Raw genomic sequence first — 17,500 nt, forward strand, 5'->3', positions numbered from 1 at the left:
GGCAGATCATGTTTTGCTTGTTTTAAGCAAAAACTCAATTTTTATTTATTTCCCCAGAAAACAAGACTTAATATCTTATGTCATTTTACTACTTTAGTAAAATAACGTTATGCATCTTTATTTAAGAAATGTTTGATATTTGGACTGGAAACAAGACATAAACACTAAGTAAGAAAAGCATTTTTTTGCAGTGTAATAACTGAACTTGTAACAGTTTTGTTGCAAAGCACAATATTATGGTGAAATTAGATCTCGTGTTTGAGTTAAAAACGAATTATTGTTAAGCACAGCAAGAATCATAGCAAAAAGGCTAACAAATAAGAGTTATACCCACCAATCAATATTGCCCCTTCATTCATGACATGGATACCGTAATCATACAGAGAAAACATAGTTGTATACCTTTATCTTTCGCTCGTTTCTATATTGGGCACCTGATGGCTTTGACCTTTCTTATCCATCTCTTATTTGGCACTCGACATCGACAATCAACAGATTTCCCCTGATCCCCCCCCATACCAACTGTCACTCACGACGAGTCACGACCAGAAGTCAAGACTAAACCAATTCACCTTGGTGGTGGTGACCAAGTAATCGTTTTGTATTACCTATTTTTATTAGCCATTCAGACAATTCAGAAAAACAAAAATGTGCAGGAAATATAGAGGCCTGTATTTATAATATTATGAATGAAATGTGCGTTATTTGGAAGAAAGTCGAGGTGTGACTAACTTAGATACCAATATGGATCCCCCCCCTTGTCCGTTCCATTTGGGAGAGACCCAGAGGTGAACTGTCATCCGCGCCCGCGCCTCCTCCTCTTTCCCCTTCTCAAACAAACAGCTTCTGTGCACGGCATCTTCTCAGCAAGCAGGGGCGCCTGCAGCTGCAGGGGGCGCAAATTTGCCAATTCCCCACACAGTGAAATGACAGATAATAGAAAACCGCTTCGCCGCGCAGATTTTTATTTTTTTTTTCTGCTCGTGCCGGCGGCGCCGCCCCCCCAAAAATGCCGCCCCGGGCGATTGCCCGGTTCGCCCGTGCCAAAAACCGCTACTGCATGCATGATTTCAAACCATGACGTCTTAGTGTATTACCAACAGTAACCTTGGAAACGGTGGTCCCAGCTCTTTTCAGGTCATTGACCAGCTCCTCCCGTGTAGTTCTGGGCTGATTTCTCACCTTTCTTAGGATCATTGAGACCCCACGAGGTGAGATCTTGCATGGAGCCCCAGTCCGAGGGAGATTGACAGTCATGTTTAGCTTCTTCCATTTTCTAATGATTGCTCCAACAGTGAACCTTTTTTCACCAAGCTGCTTGGCAATTTCCCCGTAGCCCTTTCCAGCCTTGTGGAGGTGTACAATTTTGTCTCTAGTGTCTTTGGACAGCTCTTTGGTCTTGGCCATGTTAGTAGTTGGATTCTTACTGATTGTATGGTGTGGACAGGTGTCTTTATGCAGCTAACGACCTCAAACAGGTGCATCTAATTTAGGATAATAAATGGAGTGGAGGTGGACATTTTAAAGGCAGACTAACAGGTCTTTGAGGGTCAGAATTCTAGCTGATAGACAGGTGTTCAAATACTTATTTGCAGCTGTATCATACAAATAAATAGTTAAAAAAAATCATATATTGTGATTTCTGGATTTTTTTTTTTAGATTATGTCTCTCACAGTGGACATGCACCTACGATGACAATTTCAGACCCCTCCATGATTTCCAAGTGGGAGAACTTGCAAAATAGCAGGGTGTTCAAATACTTATTTTCTTCACTGTATATTTGACACTTATGCCTTTATTATGAAAATATCACAAGCTGGGAATTGAACATGAACGTTTTGCGCTATATATATTTAAACCAGGTTTGTATATTTTCTGTGTGTTGTTTTTTGTGCATGATGTCACACTGCTCTAGGTGGTTGCTAGGGAGTTGCTATGCAGTTGCTAAGTCAAAAGAGTCAGTGATTTTCAGGTCTGTATAGAGGACTGTGAGTTTCCCAGAGCTCGCTGGGTTCTGATCCGGTTCTGACAGGGTTTTGATGAGTGATTTCGCAGATCTCTGAGAGAGAGAGACAGCGGAGGAAACAGTGAGCCGAATCTCTGCCTCTGATTTGATAAATGGACAGTTATTGCTGTGGCAAATTGTCCCGAAAGCAATTGGATCCCATCAGCACTGTGATAAAACCAGCGTTATTGATCTGTGAGAGCTGATATAGTGCATACATCAGGCAGAGTCACAGAGAGACATTAAACACACACACACTGTATAATAGATCTGATGCACTTCAGCCTGTGTTATTGTAGTGTCATTGAGAGTTGTTGTTCATATTTCTAATTAGATTTTATGTTTATGTTCACTTTAATATTAGTTGAAGTTTTAGCAATTTTGTTGTGCGTTTAAAATTATTTATTTATTATTATTATTATTATTTATCAGTTGTAGTTATTTTAGTACTTCAACGTAATTAGAAATGTTGCTTTGGCAACTAGATTAAATCTTTTGCACTTAAGTAGTGCATTTTTTTTAATGGGTTTTAGATTAAATGGATCAAAAGTGACGGTAAAGACATTTATAATGTTACAGAAGATTCTATTTCAAATAAATGCTGTTCTTTTGAACTTTCTATTCATCAAAGAATCCTGAAAAATAACTGTTTTCGACATAATTAATAATCATAAATGTTTCTTGAGCATCAAATCATCATATTAGAGTGATTTGTGAAGGATCATGTGACACTGAAGACTGGAGTAATGATGCTGAAATTCAGCTTTGATCACAGGAATAAATTACACTTTACTGTATATTCACATAGAAAACAGCTGATTTACACTGGAATAATATTTCACTGTTTTAACTGTATTTTTGATCAAATTAATGCAGCCTTGGTGAGCAGAAGAGACTCTTTCAGAAACATTACATCTTAATTATTCCAAACTTTCGACCGGTGCAAATCCCAGCAAGAATATTAATATTATGATCTATATAGTTATTGTGAAAATTACTCAGGTTTTGTTTTTTATTCATATTCGATTAAACTACTAATGATTGTATAGATCATCTACAACTGTACTGAAATTACAACATTTTTAGTCATTGTTTTAGTCTTTGTTTCCACACATCAACACAATGAGACTGTCGTTGATCTCGAGACGGATGTGAAGTGACACACACAAAGGGCTGATTCTGGCTTGTGCTCTCAGGGACTAAAGGTTATTGGTGGTGATTATCTTCACTAATGTCATTAGGAGGCACAGAGAGCATCACGGCACATGCGTGTTCTTTTGTTACACACGGGTACCGTCGTTCTCTTGCTCTGGTCTGGGTTTCATCAATACGACACTTGAGGCGCTGTCATATAGTGGCGGATTGACTATATTCACTATAAAACACCAGCTCTAGTGTCTTACTGCATAGATATTACAAATGTAAAGGACACAAATGTTGATTTTAGGAATCAGATTTGTTAAGGAACTTTGTCTCTCTCTCTCTCTCTCTCTCTCTCTCTCTCTCTCTCTCTCTCTCTCTCTCTCTCTCTCTCTCATGTTTACTATTTCATCCAGGAATCATGAATGATTGTGTTCAGCTTTCTAGTGGTTGAGAGTGTGTGTGTGTGTGTGTTGATTGGCTGATAATAAACGGGATTAAAAATGAGTTATCACATGTTCACTCTCAAGGACGGAGTGTGTGTGTGTGTGTGTGTGTGTGTTTGACATCCTGATGCCTTTGAAATGTTCTGTCTCCTGAAGGACAGTGTGTGTGACGCATGACGAGACACTGTGTGTGTGTGTGTGTTTGTGTGTGTCATTTGTTATTAATCAGTAAGTAAACAGTTTACAATGATACAATTTTACAGTTTAATTAAACTTTATCTATTTGCGTCTTTTGATCACAATTTCAGGACATATCTTTAAAAGCCGTTTTCTCAAAATGAGTTTTGTCCTCCACTTCAGCAGCACTTATACACACCAAAACTTACAGTTTTATTCATATCTATATTCTGAAGGATTTTACTGAAGGTTTTGTTCATAACAGAATTTGATTGATTTATAGAGCATTCTATTCCTTAAAACGTGGTTAAAAAAAGGATTTTTTCAGTCTGTGGGAAAAATTCCTTCAACAAGTCGCTTTGAATTAATTTACAGAAAATAATCACAGCTGTACTTGCATACAGGTATTTTTTAAATATAAGTACAATGTAAAAATGCAGGGTTAGGTTATAGCATTTATAACTAGCGCTATATATAAAAACAATGTAAGTCTATGCAAAGTCCCCATTGAGATAGAAAGCGTATGTGCGATACGTTTCGGGATTGTCTTTTACGCAGCTCAACACAAACATATTCCTGCTGTAATGACGTTTGACGATCACACACACACACACACACACATGTTCGCCGGTTGCCATGGTGAGTGTGTGTTATCGTGGCCGTCTCTGCTGGATCTATTCTAACCTGATTTAGTTGCTCCAGCGTTGCAGCAGCGTAATGAAATTAGTGTGTGTCTAATGGTGCAGAGAGACCCTGTCTCACTCTCTCTCTCCGTCATTCTGTCTTTCCTCAGTCTTTGTCTTTTTTCTTTTTTAGAAAGGCTTTGCTCTCTTCCAGATCTGCTCTCGTCCGGTCTGTCATTACTGTCTGTCTGTCTGTCTGTCTGTCGAGAGTTAATTATTGTCTGTTTTTCTCCTCAGCCATTAGGAGGAAGGAGAACGGCTGGTACGATGAAGAACATCCACTCGTCTTCCTCTTCCTCGGCTCGTCCGGAATCGGTAACTTCTTCCTTTTCCGAGGAAAAATAAGCTTTTTTTTTATTTATATATATATATATATATATATATATATATATATATATATATATATATATATATTGATATTGAAGGGTGCTTTAGATAAAAGCATCTGCTTAAATGTTAAACTTTTTTTTTTTTTCATCCCGATGCAGTTTTGCTTTATAATAAACGCAGATGTTCAAGAAGTAACGCAGGAGTTTCATAAATAATGATTTAAAGTATAATATTATATTCAGAGACGGGTTTATTCACAGATGAACATGTGCACGTTTAGTGTCTCTTTAAGGCCGAGACACTACAGAAAACTTACAGTTTTATTCATATCTATATTCTGAAGGATTTTACTGAAGGTTTTGTTCATAACATCATATGCTTGATTTATATAACATTTTATTCCTTAAAACTTGGTTAAAATATGTTGAGAATGGCTGGTACGATGAAGAACATCCCCTCGTCTTCCTCTTCCTCGGCTCGTCGGGAATCAGTACTTTTCCATTTTTTCAAGTATAATTAAACATCTTTCTTTTATATTTGTAGCGAATTTTATTCTTTAGGATAAACCCCTTGAGATGCATCATCTCGTTTTCAAGGGGGTCCTAATACACAAAAGTTAAATTACATAACACAAAACAAGACAATAGACACAAGACAAAACAAAAACAACAGTCACCTAATTCAAAACAACAAACACACCACTACAAAAATAACTTTTTTTGCCTATGAATTTTTGCCTAGTATTAATAAATATAATCATAGATATATCATCTAAAGCAATGAGTTTTGTCCTCCACTTCAGCAGCACTTATATACACCAAAACTTACAGTTTTATTAATATCTATGTTCTGAACATTTTTACTGAGGGGTTTGTTCATAACATCATTTGCTTGATTTATATAAGCTTATTCCTTAAAACTTGGTAAAAATGTGTTGAGAATGGCTGGTATGATGAAGAACATCCCCTCGTCTTCCTCTTCATCGGCTAATACGCTTTTTTTTCATATTGAAGGGTGCTTTAGATAAAAGCATCTGCTAAATGTTAAACATTGTTTTTTTGTTGTTCATTCAGATGCAGTTTCGCTTTATAATAAACGCAGATGTTCAAGAAGTAACGCAGGAGTTTCATAAAACTCTGAAAGTGATTTAAAGTCTAATATTATATATTCAGAGACGGGTTTATTCACCAGATCCGTGTCATCAGGCATGATGAACATGCACACGTTTAGTGTCTCTTTTAAGGCCGAATCACTACAGAAAACCAATGTTTTTTTTGTTTTTTCATGCACTGGTCAGTTCTGGGGTCTCTTATGCTTACATAACATAACTTCTTTCAGACAGGTGTAAAGAAAGTTTATTTTATTGCACTTTATCTATTTGTGTCTGTAGATTACAATTTCAGTACATATCTTTAAAAGCCATGTTCTCAAAATGAGTTTTGTCCTCCACTTCAGCAGCACTTATATACACCAAAACTTACAGTTTTATTCATATCTATATTCTGAAGGATTTTACTGAGGGGTTTGTTCATAACATCATTTGCTTGATTTATATAACATTTTATTCCTTAAAACATGGTTAAAAATGTGTTTTTTTGGTCTGTTGACAGTATTTTCTGATTTATGGAGTGATAAAAAGAGAAATCCAAAATCCCCTCAGTAAAAACCTTAAACTCTAACATGTCAACAAAATCAAACAAGAGTTTTGAACCTGGCTTTATCCAATGTTCAGATTAAAACTTTATTTAAAAATAACGTTTCAAAAACTTGCAATGCAAAACAAATTGTCCTAAAATACTGTGATTAATCTACTGGGGAAAGTGTTTGTTTTGTGCGCTTTGATTGATGAAGAGATGTTTCTCCTCTCGCCAGCGGCACGTCTGATCGCACGCCATCAATATTCAACAAGTCCCTCCACTTACCATATATGCGTTTATTAAAATTCATAAGAGCGATATTTACTCTCATAGACTACATTACCCTGAGAGAGGAATAAAGGGAGGGAGAGATGATGGACGCCACAACACGCCAGCAAAATAAACACATCTCTCTTTTCCCAATAGGAAGTAGAAATCCTGACAGAATCACGTCATAATTATGAGTCAAAACCACTCTCACGTGATCACTGACACATTTTATTGTTTGATGAAATTAATTGCATAGAAGCAAAGAAATGTTTGATGGCTGTTTGTGCAGGTAAAACCGAGCTGGCCAAGCAAGTGGCTCGATACATGCATAAAGACATTAAGAAGGTCAGTGAAGTCAGTAAATAAACCTTTATTGGAAATGATCGGCTGCGCATGAAGGGCGAATAACAAGATTCTGTCGTTCTTTTCCTCAGGGTTTCATCCGCATGGACATGTCTGAGTTTCAAGAGAAACATGAGGTGAGACTCACACAAACACAGACCCGTTTCATTGACTCAACTGTTGTTAGACGCAGTTTGTTTGTTTTTTAGGGTAGAATTCAGTCAAACTTGCAAAATTCACAATCTCTAACTGAGTTTTGAAGGCTGTTTGTGTTTGACCAGAAACAACACAAGTATGCCATGTGTAAATAACCTCATTACTCATGTTATTCTTCAGATTTTTATTTGTGTTTGTATTTTAATTTGACATATTTATGATTTAACATTCTAGTAAGTGTTTTATTTGGATTTATTTATTAGAAATGTTTATTTTAACGTGTTTATTTTTTAATAAGGTTTTTATTTGTTGTTTTTATTTTTTAATTATTTATACATTTTACACATTATACATTGATTTAACACTATTAGTAAGTGTTTTATTTGGATTAAAAATGTTTATTTTAATTGGCATTTTTATGAATTATTTTCTTATTTGTGTTTTAATTTTAAAATGATTTATAAATTTTAATTTTAAAATGTTATGATTTAATACATTTTTATTAACTGTTTTATTTTTACATTTTTCAAAAATTCAATTGTTTATTTTTATTTTGCATTTTTTATGCTCAAGTTCACTTTATTTTAGGTTTTAGGTTTTTTTATAAATGTTTGTATTAGAATTATTTATTTATTTTGATTTGGCATTTTTATGATTTTCAGTAAGTGTTTTATTTGGGTTTATTTATTACAGTTGTTTATTTTTATTATTCAGTTCTTTTTAGTAAGATTTTTATTTTTAATGTTTTTACAGCTTTTATTTATTTTTGTATGTGTTTATTTGAATTTTAATTTAGCATTTTTATGGTTAAATTAATATTAAGTAGGTGTTTTGGATTGTTTACAGTATTATTTAAATGTGAATTGTTATGATTAAGTAACAAACCCTGATTTGCACTGATATCTACTGTAGGGTAGGGTGGCCCTTAAATGTACGAAAAACATTTTTTTCCGTTTTTCTGCAGCCTGACCCGCTAGATTGGTTCCATTTATGCTAAAAACACCCCAGAAAAAAAATGGGGCAAAAATATTAATATTTAGAGGTAGCTCAAGCACATCAAAGTTCGCTGTTTTTGTAGGCAATTCTGCAAGTCAGCAAAATTCTTCATTCTAAAACGTTTAGCATTGAGCATTGTATTCAATACTATACACAGTTTGCAGAATGCATCAAATCACATAGCCTATTACTTGATCACAGTTCAATGTGAGTACTATATTAATTATTTAACCAAATATATCTTACGCAACATACATTTGACTATTGTAAGATAACTGATGATACGCATCTTTTCACATTTAGTCCAGGCAAAGTAACTAATTTTGGAGCCAAAAATAGAACTAATTGTAAAATAATTTTTTGCAGCTTAGATCATTTCTATGAGGTGTCCAGAACAACATACTAAAAGTCCTAAGAAATCCTAGTTGAGGAAATATGTTCAATTCTCATCCATCCGAGATGTGTGCCAATAAGGCCAGGCAACAATACACCCCAATGGGGCTATTTTTTTTCCTTTACTCCTATCAAAATGAAACTTTACACAATGAAAGTACCCATGAAGAGTCATTTTTTTTGTATTACAAGTTTCTTTGAAAATGAATTTGAATATGCAAATGAGCTATACACTAATCGAATATAGGCTACCCAAAATACACCCGCATAGGCTTAATTTTTTCCTTTACTCCTACCACAATTAAACTTTACACAGTGAAAGTACACCTCATAGAAATTATCTAAGCTGCAAAAAAATATTTTACAGTTAGTCTGTCGTAAAACGCTACTTTGCCTGGACTAAGTTTGCACAGTTCAAAGTCAATAGTTCAGAGTTTCTTAACACCACGCATTTCTGTGAAAGTGGCTTCGTTAGCCCGTCGTTAACACAATTTATGCTTCTGCAAGAAATGCATAGAATGTATTTTGTGCAAAATAGGTGTAAATTCAGAATTGCCAAGCAAGTATGTAATTTAAATAGTTTACATAAAATTAGGCAAGTGGTAATTATCACAAATTGAGCATAATAACTGATTATACAAAATTTCAACGTCATCGAGCCACCTCTAAATATTGTTCAAATGAGCTCATATTTTGCCTGAATTATTTTTTTCATGTATTGGAACTACTTGAGGGGGTCAGACAATTATAAATCAAAACTTGAAAAATAAGGGCCACCTTACTGTAGGGGCTTGTATCTTGTGGCGTCACTGATGCAGCATCATGTGCTTATTGTGTTATGAATTGCAGAATTACAGTAATATTGAGTGCAGTTGAGCTTGTGGTTTCTGGTTTAGTAGGATCTGATCTCTGCGCTTCTCTTCATAAGCCGTTTAGTCGTGCTGTTAGAACTGTGACCTTAGACTGAGTCTAAACGCACACAATTCAATCACACACACACTTATTGTATTGATAGAGGACTGTCACTGTCACTCAGTTTGGCCGGATGAAGAGTGTGTGTGTTTGATTGAATCATCGTGTCGATCTCCTCAGAGGTCAGATCTGCCCAGTTCTCATCTTCGTTGTCTTTTATGTGTTTTGTGTGTTTCTCTCAGGTGGCGAAGTTCATTGGTTCTCCTCCAGGGTACGTGGGTCATGAAGAAGGTGGTCAGCTGACCAAACAGCTCAAACAGTGTCCGAACGCTGTGGTTCTGTTCGACGAGGTGGATAAAGCTCATCCAGACGTGCTGACCATCATGTTACAGCTCTTTGACGAGGTACAGACTCACAATCATCTGTGGGAAAAGGAGGATTTAGTATTAGTCAAGTCAAGTTCACGACACAGCTTTGCAGAAAATCACGATGTTGATGTTTATAATATCTTAATATCTTCATGGCTTATCGTCGCATTTATCAGATTAGAGCTGGACGATAATATAGTTACATTTTTATGATGGTACGAGCAATTAAGCAGCTGAAATTTGCTATAAATATTATTAAAATTATTTATTTTAATGTCTTTCTTTTTTAATTATTTATTTAAATTTTACATTTTTATGATAAAATTTTTGTGAATGTTTATATTTAATTTTTTTAATATGACATTTTTATTATGTTATTTTGATTGTTTTTATATTCAAATTATTTATCTTAATTTTACATTTTATGATTCATAACATTTTTACTATGGCTTTTATTTGTATTGTTTTTATTTTAAAATTATTTATTTAAATTTTACTTTTTTTTATTCAATTTATTTTTATGGTTTTAATTGCAATTGTTTGGGTTTTTTAATACATTTTTATGATTTCATTTTTAGTGAATGATTTAATGTTGAATGATTGATTGTTTATATTTTAAAATGTTATCGTTTTGATTGTTTTTAATAAAATTATTTATTTTAATTTTATATGTATATTACTTTTATTTTGATTGTTTATATTCAAATTGTTTTAATTTAATATTTCATGGTTCATTACATTTTTACCAAGGTTTTTATTTTAATTGTTTTTTATTTTAAAATCATTTAAAATTTTACATTTTTATGATTTTTTTTTTTTATTAGTATTATTTATTTATTTTATTAGAGCTTAGAGCTGGGCGATAATATAGTTCACATTTTACGATGATGCAAACCATCAAGCAGCTGAGATTTACTACATACAATATGTCACTTTATTTTAGTGTACAGTATATATGTGTATAATATATACTGTATATCCAACTTTATGCACAGAGCTGTGCAATATTACAGCTATATTAATCATAATACCCTGTGGCTCCTGAAGATGTGCTGGTGTTTCAGGGTCGACTGACTGATGGGAAGGGGAAGACGATCGAGTGTAAAGATGCCATCTTCATCATGACGTCCAATGTGGCCAGCGATGAAATTGCCCATCATGCATTGCAGCTGAGACAGGAAGCTCAGGAGCAAAGCCGCAGACGCCTTGCTGAAAATCTGGGTGAGGAATTAAACATTTCAGTAACGGATAATGTACATCCAGACGGTTGTTATCTCAAAATAAACCCGACAGGGTGATCAGGATCAGGTCTTCATCAGCCTGAAGGGGTTTATTCTGCGATCTCACACACACACCTGAAGGGGGTTTATTCTGCGATCTCACACACACACCTGAAGGGGTTTATTCTGCGATCTCACACACACACCTGAAGGGGTTTATTCTGAGATAACACACACACTCACACACACACCTGAAGGAGGTTTATTCTGCGATCTCACACACACACACACACACACACACTGAAGGGGTTTATTCTGAGATCTCACACACACACACACACTGAAGGAGGTTTATTCTGCGATCTCACACACACACACACACACCTGAAGGAGGTTTATTCTGCGATCTCACACACACACACACACACTGAAGGGGTTTATTCTGAGATCTCACACACACACTCACACACACACACACACCTGAATGGGTTTATTCTGAGATAACAACTGTCTGGATGTACATTATCCGCTTATTACACGCTACTTGCCACATAAGTAAATAATTAGACACGAAATATTGATCTGAGTTGAAATATTTTATTAGCTCTTTAAACGCAAAGCTTCAGTTTCAGCGGCGAGATCAAACTAGACGGATATTTAAGAGATACGGTTTACAGTCATAACACTTATTACACAGCATTTCAACACATTAATAATTATGGAGATTAGAGATATTGATTTCAGATTAAACTGTTTTAAAATCGTACCTGTTTGTATCCCATAATCCAACAGTGTACAAAACAATAGTCTCAAAATGGCCGCCGCAGCATTTGTATGAAACGAGAGCGAGTCCACGATACTGGACGGCATAATTAAATAACTGTACACAAAATATTGATTCGACTGAGTTTTAATATTTTATTAGCTCACCAAACACAAAACTTCCACGAAGAAAAAAGGTTCCTAGCGAGCGTATAGCGTTCAGTGACCCGGATGAGCCTGTGTTTCTGTTTCTGTTGTTATCTGGGGCCGGTTTCACAAAGATAGACTTTGACTATGGCTTAGATATAGTAGATAGTCAGACTTCAGATAGACATCTAAATCAGACCGTTGCACAAAGCACTTAAGACTCTGACTATCCTAAGTAGGACTACACTGCAATGCATTCTGGGTAAAATAAGACACTTTTCAAAACAAAAAACATGGCGGATCGAGTAAGTGCATTCAACCACTCAGTGCAGTTTACCCCAGCGGAAAATATGTGTTTGTTGGAGGAGTATAAATGACGGAGTATGTTTTTATGTTTCCACTGTTCGATCGCGCCCGTGCCTCTCTCTCTCTGAAACACACACACACACACACACACATCAGCATTGCAATCTTGACATCGCAGCCTGTTATTATGCTGCGTTCACACCAAACGCGAATAGAGCGTCAAATCCGCGTCTAGTTCGACGCTTGAACATTTTGAATCCATTCGCGCGTCCAAAGCGAGCGTTTGAAGCGAAATAGACTGGCGTTCAGAGCTATGACTCCACTATGACTCTACTACTCCCTGTTGCGTAGTGAGCGGTGCTTGCGTCCACTGTTTAGACTATGAAAGGGAGCGCGTCGATCGTTGCTCGCATTGACTATGTAACGGCCCTAACAGTTACAAGGACATTTTACTTGGGAATGTAGTAACAAGAAGAAATGTTTAAATTATGAGCCATTTTCCCTTTTCTTCTGGCTGTTTGTAATGTAGGCTAACTGATTGTTACTGCTGGTTGCCAAGGTAACAGAGTCTTAAACCTAAGTTAGCCTGGGGGTAAGAGGTGTCTAATTTTTTTGGTCTAAATTAAGTCAGTCTTTATTTTTGTGAAACAGTCTAACTTCCATTAGACTAGTCTATGAGCAAATTTTAGACTAGTCTAACACTATAGACCAGTCTAAAATAGCTTTGTGAAACCGGCCCCTGGGAATAATATACTGGGATTGACCAATCAGAATCAAGTATTCCACAGAGCCGTGTGATAATATTTGACATTTATGTGTGTGTAGAAGATGTTCAGAAGAGCGAGAAGATCACGATCTCAAACACGTTCAAGGAGCAGGTGATCCGGCCCATCCTGAAGGTACTGATGGTCCTCATGTGCTCGAGCTCTCTGATTGGCTGCTGATGTGTCACCGCTCAATCTGATTGGTGCGTTTCAGGGTCACTTCAGGCGTGACGAGTTTCTGGGGAGGATCAACGAGATCGTTTACTTTCTGCCGTTCTGTCACTCCGAGCGAATCCAGCTCGTCAGCAAAGAGCTCAACTACTGGGCCAAGAAGGTGAACACACACACTAAACACACACTCAACACACACACTAAACACACACTCAACACACACACTCAACACACACACACACACACCAATGAGCCTCTGACTTTAAATACTGTACACACACACTCTCACTCACAAACACACACTCACTCACACACACTCACAAACACACACTCACACACACAGACACTCTGACACACACACACTCTCACACTAGGATCAATAGCAGCTGCTTCTCCTGACGACTGTAATCATATTAGTGAAGTTAACATGTGGTCTATTCATAAATATTTAAATATGTATAAAACTTCATATCTGTCAGACGTCTGCCTGCAGGGACAAACACGCTTGTTCAGGGCCTTTAGTCATACATCAGTGCGCGCGTGTGTGTGTGTGTGTGTGTGTGTGTGTGTGTGTGTGTGTCGTTAGAAATGTGTTGATACCAGCATTTTAAAAAATCTAAATGATCTGGTGTGGTACAGTGAGAAAAACAACAAGCTTCAATGTTAAACAACATATTATTTAATATGAGTAATATTATTAATAATCATTATAATGTTGTATATATACACACACATATATATCTATAGTGTTGATGTGTGTGTGTTTGCGCAGGCCAAGCAGAGGCACAACATCACGCTGCTGTGGGAGCGTCCCGTGCTGGAGCTGCTGGCGGGGGGGTATAACCTGCACTATGGGGCTCGATCCATCAAACACGAGGTGACACCTGTCAATCACTCATCAATCACAGCAGTCACAATCATCAGCATTATCAGTGTGGAAACCGTGATACATTTGATTTCTCAGGATTCTTTGATGAATAGAAAGTTCAAAAGAACAGCGTTTATTTGAAATAGAATCTTTTGTAACATTATAAATGTCTTTACTGTAACTTTTGATCAATTTAATGCGTCCCTGATGAATAAAAGTATTAATTTCTTTCTTTTTTTTTTATTTACCCCAAACTTTTGAATGGTAGTGTTTCACGATTTATGAACAATATGAACAGTTTTGAATTGAATTTGAATTGATCAAAAGTTCAAGAATAATAATTTCCTATTATCACTGTAAAGCTGCTGTGAAACAATCTATGTTGTTAAAGCGCTGTATAAATGAAGATGACTTGACTTGAACTGCTCACTTGCCATTTCAAATACATATATCACAGACAACACCAAATAAATAGACAGAAACACAACAGAGAGCGCTTGCTGCATCGCTAAAGCTAACGCTGTTGTGTGCCGGCGGCCCTTTGTAGCGGCCATCACGCTAGGCCATCACGCTAGGCCATCATGCTACGTCATCACGCTAGGCCATCACGCTAGGCCATCACGCTAGGCCATCACGCTACGTCATCACGCTACGTCATCACGCTACGTCATCACGCTAGGCCATCACGCTACGTCATCACGCTACGCCATCACGCTACGCCATCACGCTACGCCATCACGCTAGGCCATCACGCTAGGCCATCACGCTAGGCCATCACGCTAGGCCATCACGCTACGTCATCACGCTAGGCCATCACGCTACGTCATCACGCTAGGCCATCACGCTACGTCATCACGCTACGTCATCACGCTAGGCCATCACGCTACGTCATCACGCTACGCCATCACGCTACGCCATCACGCTACGCCATCACGCTACGTCATTACGCTACGCTACATCATCACGCTACGTCATTACGCTACGCTACATCATCACGCTACGCCATCATGCTACGCCATCACGCTAGGCCATCACGCTAGGCCATCATGCTACGTCATCACGCTAGGCCATCACGCTAGGCCATCAAGCTACGTCATCACGCTAGGCCATCACGCTACGTCATCACGCTACGTCATCACGCTACGTCATCACGCTACGTCATCACGCTACGCCATCACGCTACGCCATCACGCTAGGCCATCACGCTAGGCCATCACGCTAGGCCATCACGTTAGGCCATTACGCTAGGCCATCATGCTACGCCATCACGCTAGGCCATCACGCTACGCCATCACACTAGGCCATCATGCTACGTCATCACGCTAGGCTATCACGCTACGTCATCACGCTACGTCATCACGCTAGGCCATCACGCTACGTCATCACGCTACGCCATCACGCTACGTCATTACGCTACGCTACATCATCACACTACGTCATTACGCTACGCTACATCATCACGCTACGCCATCATGCTACGTCATCACGCTACGCCATCACGCTACGCCATCACACTACATCATCACGCTACGTCATTACGCTACGCTACATCATCATGCTACGCCATCATGCTACGTCATCACGCTACGCCATCACGCTACGCCATCACACTACATCATCACGCTACGTCATTACGCTACGCTACATCATCACGCTACGCCATCACGCTACGCCATCACACTACATCATCACGCTACGTCATTACGCTACGCTACATCATCATGCTACGCCATCATGCTACGTCATCACGCTACGCCATCACGCTACGCCATCACACTACATCATCACGCTACGTCATTACGCTACGCTACATCATCACGTTACGCCATCACGCTACGCCATCACACTACATCATCACGCTACGTCATTACGCTACGCTACATCATCATGCTACGCCATCATGCTACGTCATCACGCTACGCCATCACGCTACGCCATCACACTACATCATCACGCTACGTCATTACGCTACGCTACATCATCACGCTACGCCATCACGCTACGCCATCACACTACATCATCACGCTACGTCATTACGCTACGCTACATCATCACGCTACGTCATTACGCTACGCTACATCATCACGCTACGTCATCACGCTACATCATCACGCTACATCATTACGCTACGCCAGTGGATCGGATTAGTTTCATTCATGCTTCAGACGCGTTACGCTCAGAGGCGTTCCCCTATAGTGCCGTCATCGACGGGGACGTTCTCAGGGAACAAGGGTTCGATTTTTACTGTAGTTTGATTAAATAAATGCAGCTTTGATGAGCAGAAGAGACTCTTTTAAAAACATTAGTGTATATACAGCATAGTTAGTTAGTTAGTCTGTATGTCTGTGAGTGTGTGTGTGTGTGTTTGTGTGTACCTACTTAACTATATTTTGGGGACAAATTTTTACCCAGAAGTGACCAAAACCTGACAAAATCTGTGTGTGTGTGTGTGTGTGCAGGTGGAGCGGCGGCTGGTGAATCAGTTGGCCGCTGCGCACGAGCAGGAGCTTCTGCCGAAGGGATGTACACTACGACTCTTCGTGGAAGTGGAAGGAGGACAGGAAGTGAAGAGCGGAGGACAGGAAGTGAAGGACGGAGGACAGGAAGTGAAGGGCGGAGGACAGGAAGTGAAGGTTCTGCGTCTGGAGCTGGTGGGAGACGACAGCACCGCCCGAACACTGAACATCCGCTCGCCGCTGAACCCCGACGACGTGAACTACGCCCACAGACGTCACTGAGACACACACTCCAGTCCGGTTAGTGTGTGAATATGACATCACTGACTCCAGTGAAGCTTCAGAAACACATGAAGAGAGAAGTGTGTGTTGTTTTAGTGTTAGCATGTTAAAAATATGATGCGTTCAGTGTTTCATCACAGCTGAGCTCGTAACTTTAATAACTCACATAAATCAGAGCAGCTTTATGATGTTCGTAATGAAGGCTTTCGTCACGTTTCCGAGCGTTTGTCATGTGTACAGACTGAAAATATCACACACACTTGCACATATGCACTCACACACACACACTCTCACACATATACACTCACACACACACACACTCACACACACACACACACACACACACACACATAAACACACACTCGCACATATACACACTCACACACACACATAAACACACACTCGCACATATACACACACACACACACACATAAACACACACTCGCACATATACACACTCACACACACACACACACACACACTCACACACACATACACATACATAAACACACACTCGCACATATACACTCACACACACACTCACACACACACACACATACATAAACACACTCGCACATATACACTCACACACACTCACACACACACACACACATACATAAACACACACACATATACACTCACACACACACACTCACACTCACTCAAAC

At 38.4% G+C, this 17,500-nt stretch overlaps 1 protein-coding gene across 1 annotated transcript in view; it reads left to right on the forward strand.

Annotated features, from left to right (window-relative positions):
- The window catches only part of clpb (ClpB family mitochondrial disaggregase), a 49,694-nt gene that overhangs the window by 31,386 nt on the left and 808 nt on the right, over window positions 1-17,500 (forward strand). Inside the window, exons 8-16 of the mRNA XM_084127315.1 lie at window positions 4,690-4,767; window positions 6,979-7,034; window positions 7,124-7,168; window positions 9,731-9,892; window positions 10,921-11,077; window positions 13,117-13,190; window positions 13,270-13,389; window positions 13,999-14,103; window positions 16,554-17,500. The exon at window positions 16,554-17,500 is cut by the window's right edge and continues 808 nt beyond it. Coding sequence (XP_083983441.1) covers window positions 4,690-4,767; window positions 6,979-7,034; window positions 7,124-7,168; window positions 9,731-9,892; window positions 10,921-11,077; window positions 13,117-13,190; window positions 13,270-13,389; window positions 13,999-14,103; window positions 16,554-16,832 — 1,076 coding nt within the window. The 3' untranslated portion in view covers window positions 16,833-17,500. The remainder of the gene's footprint in view (window positions 1-4,689; window positions 4,768-6,978; window positions 7,035-7,123; window positions 7,169-9,730; window positions 9,893-10,920; window positions 11,078-13,116; window positions 13,191-13,269; window positions 13,390-13,998; window positions 14,104-16,553) is intronic.

The sequence above is a fragment of the Abramis brama genome (assembly GCF_963993115.1).
Source record: "Abramis brama genome assembly, chromosome: 10".
In the NCBI taxonomy this organism is placed as follows: domain Eukaryota; kingdom Metazoa; phylum Chordata; class Actinopteri; order Cypriniformes; family Leuciscidae; genus Abramis; species Abramis brama.